This window comes from Panthera uncia, chromosome D1, assembly GCF_023721935.1.
Source record: "Panthera uncia isolate 11264 chromosome D1, Puncia_PCG_1.0, whole genome shotgun sequence".
Classification (NCBI taxonomy): domain Eukaryota; kingdom Metazoa; phylum Chordata; class Mammalia; order Carnivora; family Felidae; genus Panthera; species Panthera uncia.
This window is the reverse complement of record NC_064808.1, coordinates 13163617-13171039: the sequence shown is the minus strand read 5'-3', so window position 1 is coordinate 13171039 and position 7423 is coordinate 13163617. Positions and strand designations below refer to the sequence as shown.

General features: G+C 36.4%; 1 protein-coding gene across 2 annotated transcripts; it reads right to left on the bottom strand.

Moving 5' to 3' along the window:
* Positions 1 to 1532: 1532 nt before the first annotated feature.
* On the bottom strand, positions 1533 to 7011 carry LOC125916083 (olfactory receptor 10AG1-like). 2 transcript variants are annotated; one of them, XM_049622261.1, is made up of 2 exons: positions 6996 to 7011; positions 1533 to 2449 (listed from the first exon to the last, which is right to left on the bottom strand). In XM_049622261.1, the coding sequence occupies exon 2, from the start codon at positions 2424 to 2426 to the stop codon at positions 1533 to 1535; it is 894 nt and encodes a 297-aa protein (XP_049478218.1). In that variant the 5' UTR covers positions 2427 to 2449; positions 6996 to 7011. The 2 variants fall into 2 exon arrangements, with proteins under 2 accessions (XP_049478218.1, XP_049478212.1); XM_049622255.1 differs by lacking the exon at positions 6996 to 7011 and having other exon boundaries at positions 1533 to 2480.
* Between the last annotated feature and the right edge of the window lie 412 nt (positions 7012 to 7423).

Genomic DNA, 7423 nt, shown 5'->3' with positions numbered 1-7423 from the left:
CAGCAGAAAAGAAAAAATGGGCCAACTAGATGAAGAAACGTCTTCTAACCGTATAAGAAGGTGGTCAAATTTGTTTATGAAAAAGGAAAAAAAAAATAAACCGTGGAGATTCAGTTTATTAAAAAAATTTTTTGACAGTTTTATGCAATTAGGACAACACATTATTTACACTGATTGTACAGGTGAAATGCACAAGTCCTGTGGACAGGAACCAGCCATTGACCCCTAACTCAGTTGTGTTCATGGTGAATCAAACCAGCTTGCATGTGTATGAGCTTATACAGTTTAAAAAAAAATAATGTTTATTTTAGTTTTGAGAGAGAGAGACAGAGAGAGACAGAGTGCAAGCAGGGGAGGGGCAGAGAGAGAGAGAGAGACAGAGACAGAGAGACAGAGAATCCCAGGCAGGCTTCCAGCTTTCTGCACAGAGCCCAATGTGGGGCTCAAAACCACCAACTCTGAGATCATAAACTTGGACAAGGCAGACACCTAACTGACTGAGCCACCCAGGTGCCCTGAGTTTAGGCAGTTTTTAATTTGATAACACCATTGTACTTGCAAAAGAAAGCCAACTAAATGGGATCATGTGGGTTATCTTACTCTGACTTAGTGAGCCTTCATTTTGATATTGTCATCTATTCTTTTTTCCTTCCACAGCTATCTGATGCATTCCAAAGAGGACTTTTACAGTTTACCCAAATTTTTTTAGTGGTTTCATCAGGAAAATGGGTTTGCTGTGACCATGTACATTATCAACAGAAATGGAGATTATTTTTTATTTGTTTTAAATGTTGGAAATCATATGTGACTGTGTTTTAAGTATGTCCATTATACTTGTTTGAGTCATTTATCCAAAACAATTCAGTGGTATCGCCAGTGTTGGATCACACGATTTTTGGTCAATTATGATTTTTTGAAGCAAAGGGCGATTGATTTCACTGGCTTGGTTTCAGGTTAAAACAGAAGGATGACATTAAAAGAATAAAGAGCAGTATTTTTTTTTTTTTTTTGCTTTCATTACCAGCAAAATGTGTTCACTAAAGAAAATTTAGACAAAAGAGGAAAAAAACTAAAACAACAAAACTGTCTCTCATGTGTGAACATTTTGATGTATTTCTTCCATCTTTTTAAACATAGTTGTGTTTGATTTAAATCTTATGCCTGCAGAAAAATTTATAGATTATCAGCCATGTGAGTCTTTACAAAGCAAACATCCTATAACTACTGCTCAAGTCAGCTATAGAAAAATATAAAGTGCTATCACTAGTAACTTTGGGGGAGAAGTAAAGTGGTGCCTGGTGGGATTGGCTGGATGGATACTTAGCTTCTTAATTTCTTATCAGCAGGGCAACCATGTGGATACAATCCTGATATCAGAGAGTCCAGCATAAAACAAACTCAGCAGTGAGTAAACATAATCAATGTATAGTAATGTAGGAAAGCAAACTGAACATTAATTTTCGATTACAATATGGCAGACTTAAATAAGAAAACAGAAAATGAGCTCAAATCGGAAGCTAATACATTAAACATTAAGGTAACAATTTTCTCAAGGCCATCATGGCATCCTTATTTCTCAGAGTGTATATCATAGGATTAAACATTGGGGTGACAATGGTATAGAAAAGAGAGAGAAACTTGTCTGCTCTGGAAGAATGTTTAGATTTGGGCCGTAAATATGTGATGATTGCAGATCCAAAGAACATCGCCACAACTGTGATATGAGACGAGCAGGTGGAGAAAGCTTTGGTTCGTCCTGTTGCTGATGGCAACCTCAGAATGGTGGAGATGATTTTGATGTAGGATCCAAGTATCAACAGAAAGGGGATCGTAACAAACAGCACAGCGACTGTAAAGACTAACATCTCATTCAGGAATGTGTCCCCACAGGCCAACTTGAGTAGTGGAGGGATGTCACAGAAGAAGTGATTGATTTGGTTAGACCCACAAAATGGCAGAGAGAAAATTTGGTATGTCTGCCCTGTCTCCACTGGAACTCCAGTGATCCAGCAGGCCACTACCATCTGGACACAGACCTTGTGGTTCATAACTAAAGGATAGTGCAGCGGGTTACAAATGGCCACGTAGCGGTCATAGGCCATCACTGTCAGAAGGAGGCACTCTATGTTTCCAAGCGTAAGGACAAAACTCATTTGTGTTGCACAGGCAAACAAAGAAATATTTCTTTTCTGAGTCCAAAGGTTTGTGAGCATTCTGGGGAGAGTGACAGATACAAAACAGATTTCCAAGAAGGAAAAATTACTAAGGAAAAAATACATGGGCGTCTGAAGAGCCTGGTCAACCCTGGCTATGAGAACAATGATGCCATTTCCCATCAGAATTATCACATAGACAAAGAAAAATATTACAAAAAGAAACATTTGAAGATTGGGAATATCAGAAAATCCCAAAAGAACAAATTCCATCACTGAAGTGAGATTTACTTCTGCTGTTTTTTTCTCCATCTGTGAAAATAGTGAAATTAGTTATCTTTTGGGGGCTGTTTTCTAATTTTATGGACCAAAGGAACTTAGGGGAAATTAGTACATAAAATTTCTATTGTTTAATAATTTCCAGGGGCGCCTGGGTGGCGCAGTCGGTTAAGCGTCCGACTTCAGCCAGGTCACGATCTCACAGTCCGTGAGTTCGAGCCCCGCGTCAGGCTCTGGGCTGATGGCTCGGAGCCTGGAGCCTGTTTCCGATTCTGTGTCTCCCTCTCTCTCTGACCCTCCCCCGTTCATGCTCTGCCTCTCTCTGTCCCAAAAATAAATAAAAAACATTGAAAAAAAAAAATTTAAAAAAATAAAAAAATAAAAAAAAATAATTTCCAGCTTTTTATATCCTGGGCATAAAGAGCACAACTAATGGAGAAATTCGAAATATATCAACATAGTTAATATGTAATACAAGGTTAGAATTTGACTGACACTGATGTGTTGTAGAATCATTAATTTTCAATTTTTGTATGTTTGTGTGCAGAGCAAATTAATCCATTTTATCCCTTATATGTTGACAAACAGAATCCTGAGACAGAAACCTTTATATCACTTTTTCCTTGTGGTATGTTACCACCAAATTTTGAGATATATTTTTTGTTACTTCTCAATTCTTCCAGGAAGCCCTTTTTTTTTTTTTTTTTAGAGAGAGAGAGAGAAAGAGAGAGGGAGAGAGAGAGAGAAAGAGCATGAGCAGGGAGGGGCCAAGGGAAAGAGAAAGAGAATCTTAAGTGGGCTCCATGCCCCAATGTGGAGACCCAGGCAGGGCTCTATCTCAAGACTGTGAGATCATGACCAGAGGCAAAGTCAAGAGTAAGTCGCTTAACTAACTGAGCCACTTAGATGCCCCCATGTGGCTTTTTATAAGTACAAGCTTGCCTTCCATTCCATACCTCACAGCTGTAGCTCTTACTGTTTGTGTATGCACTTTATTTGAAACCATTCTGGTTTCATTTATTTATCAATATAAAATAAACAACATGGTCATCAGATGTTATAATGCAAGATCTTTTCTTTATCTTGTCCAAACATGTAGTAGATATTTGATAAATGCTTTCTGAACTATTCCTTATTAACAATGGCAATATTGAAGGAATTACATGGATAATATGATTTCCGAAACTCTGCCTAGCAAATTTATCCTCAAATGACTTGCTCACAGCCATTGGTCACTTTCATTGAAAAATTCTCATTTTAATAATATGTCGGAACTGAAAAACAAAAATCATAATAGAACACTATAGATTATTATAAAATATCATTGTTAGACAGTTTCCAGAAACATCAAAGGCAGAGAAGTGAGCAAGTACATTGTGATCATGAGGAATTAATAAGACCTACAGAGACTCAATTATCTATTCATGTATTGAGATATAGGTGGACAATATAGAAATTTAAACAAAAAAAGACAATTATACCATTACATATTGTCTGGAAAAACAAAAGACAAAAATGATTTTAACTAAGTTATCATTGGGTTGATCAAGTGCTTGCAATAAGATTTCTCATTTAGTCTAAAATAATCTTCTTGAATTGAGTGTTGATTTCTTCATGGTATATTATAGATGGAGGTACTTAGGATCAAAGATTTGCATGACTAAACTATAAAAAAAAAAGTTCTATTTGGGTCCTAAGATTCATAAGCATTCGGGGAAGGTAATAGATAACACTGTAGAGCAGATTTCCAAGAAGGAAAAACTGCCAAGCAAATATAAGGCTACATGGGAGTTGAGATCAGGGTCCAATTCTGTCAGAACTAAGGTGACATTGCCCATCAGCATAATGATATAGACAACCAAGTACAATCCAAATAGAAACCACTGGAGATGGGGATAGCTGCAAAATCCAAGAGAACACATTCCATTAATTTGGTTAGATTTTTGGTCTGGGCATTTTTCCTGGTGTTTCACCTGTGGAAGGAGAAATCTAGCCTGTGCTTTTTACTGTACCTGCCTTGACATTGCTTGTTCTTTAGACTGACTCAAAATGTCCAGATAGGCTTTCATGATCATTGCCATTGTTATCAATTTAAGGATGCTACCATTTATATGTGTCCCATGTTTCCAGTTCAGATCCTGTGGTATCACTGTCAAACTCCCTTGAAATTTGCTTCAGGGCCATTCCATGATACTTTCTGAACACAGCCCGGGATAAAAAAATTATACCCCACTCAGCACAGGCTCTGGAACATTGACTACACTGAGGACAGACCTATTACTTTGACATTTGGTTTTCTACTTAACTGCACTTCTTCACAACCCTATTGTATATTCCATGAATTCTCCATGCAGTAGCACTTTATCTTAAAGCATCTTTTCACATATATTTTCAGCTACCTACTTCAGGTTTTCACTCCTCTGTCCTTATTTGCTGATTTTGAGCATAAATGTCCCTATTATTCAGTCCAAATCACTAAATGGTTTTTAAAGATATGTTAGAATTGTTATCGTGTCCATAAGAATATCCTTTAGAAGGCTACTATGTGGAAAATGTGAGAGGATTTTATTCAGAAAAATTAACTTGAGAACATTGACTCAGATTAACAAAACAAAACAAAACTTTAAAGCAGGTTGACTCTGGGAAATTGGGTGTGTTCGTTACCTGTAGTATGCAAGGTGTGTGGGCGCAGAGAGAAAAGATGTTGGCTGTCTAGTTTTACCCTCCACTCTCTTTGTTGTTCCTCCAAAACATACTCTTCAATCACTGTTTTTAAACTCACCATTCTTTAACGATAAGGCTATCAAATCTCAGAAAAGGTAGATAGTTGACCAATTGCACAAATGTTTGTGATTGCAAGCTAGCAATTTTTTTTATGTCTGAATGCTATTTTCATGAAACTTTTTAAAGTTTATTTATTTGAGAGCAGGAGAGAGAGAGAGAGAGAGAGAGAGAGAGAGAGAGAGAGAGAGACTCCCAAGCAGGATCCATGCTTTCAGTACAGAGCCTGACATGGGGCTTCATCTCAGGGACTGAGATCTTGACCGGAGCACAAATCAAGAGTCAGATGCTTAACCAACTGAGCCACCCAGGTGCCCTCCATGACTTATTATCTGCGTGATGTTAAACAATTATTTAAACTTTCTAATATTTGCTGCTTCATTTTTAAAGAAATGAATGGGACAATATTGATAACGTTATTACCTATCAACTCACACTGATCACTTATTAGCTAGGATTAAATGATTACAATTATGATTATATTTTGTTCTTTGTACTCTCCAGGGTTATAGTGCATTGCCTAGCAAAACAATGTGTAATAGCGTTATTGTGTCCCTTTGTTGGTGGTCACTTTTGTCCATTCTTCTCTTTCATTGGAGCCAGGACTAGTGAAGAGAAGGAGGCTCTAGAGAGTGAATTTAAGAGGGGATCCATCATACTCAGGTATGACCCTGAGCTTGTATAGATATATCTCATGTGAATGTCTCCTTGGATATCGTACCCCCATGTCCGTTGGCTCACCACAAGTCCCACCCAGCCCGTTCTCATGTCTCCATCCTAATGGGACTGGACATTTCCTACCAAATTTAGCATCAGGGCAGTGATGTAGGTAAGGAGTACAGTCCTCCGCAGATGGAAGGGATTGAAGTTACTTGTGTGACCTCAGGCCAGTTTCTCAGTTCTCTCAGCTAAAAGTGAGGGGGTTGCTGTCCCAATGCTTCAGGTTATGCGAATTAAATCATTTCATATATGTAAAAACTTTAAGCAGTTTTATGCAAGTTTACACATTTATACATTTATACAAGTTTTTGGCATTTATACAAGTTTACACAAGTGCTAGTGATGATTTTTACAATTAAAAACGAAGTTTTATTCTACTGAATTTTACTCCGAGTTCTGCACAACTTGAAGAAATACCTTGTGAATACCTTCTCTGTTATCACACAATTATTATACAAACACGATGAGATTTTAAAGCAGTCATCAAATATTATAAAAATCCCAAACCATTCAACACTCAAGTTGTAAATGCTCCGTGAATTCTCTGCCAATATATATTTTTTTGTGCTGTTATTTTTACCTACAGGACACATCGCTGTTCAAGACTTAATGTCTCTCTTATGTAATTTGCTAAATTCCTTTCGTTTTCTTTCCTTCACTGACACTAAATTATGTGAGCAGTAAGGGCTGTAATTATTTTCTTACTTGGGATCCATATCGATCTAACAAAAATACAATATACCTAACATAGGTCTCATCATTTGATTTGACAATGAACTGATACTAAATAGAACAATCAGTTTTAAAGGTGGGGGGGGGGCGGTAGGGAGAATTAGTACAAGAAAGACCAAAAGAGTCTAAGGTTTATGCATCACTTTGAAGAATGACAGTATTTAGTTTAAATAATTTCACTCTAATGATTTTAAGGTCACACCCTCCAGTGCTGAATAAAACATAATTTCTAGTTGAACAAACCCAACTTTTTGACAGTCATCAAGGTAAAAGATGAAACATGTAGGATTTGCTCATGTTATTCTCATAAAGGAACAAAGTAGAAAGAGCAAATTTTCACTCTGTGTGCTCTCACAAAATTATCTATATTGTTCTTCTTTCTTGTAAATATTTAAGTATTTACACAAGAAAAATAAAACTTAATGTTCTAATACAGCTATTTTTTTAAAAACTCAAGCCTCTGTTCCCTGCAAAAATCCAAAAGATTGAGAGACTGGGTGATATTATTCTAAATCAGTTTGATATTGGTCATATCAAAATTTGCATACCTTCTTAAGTTATGTTTGTATATTTAATATTAATTAGCAGCTTAAACCCTGTAATTAATTTTAAAAACATTTATGTTTCTTTATTTTAAAGAGTAAAATATTCATTGGATTCCTCTAAAGTTGTAATTTTATTAACTGCATTGTTTTACTTATTTATTTATTTAATTTTTTTTTAACATTTATTCATTTTTGAGAGATGGAGACAGAGCT

Excerpts from the sequence above, each read along its gene's own strand:
- LOC125916083 (XM_049622255.1), bottom strand. The coding sequence starts at position 2,465 with ATGGAGAAAAAAACAGCAGAAGTAAATCTCACTTCAGTGATGGAATTT.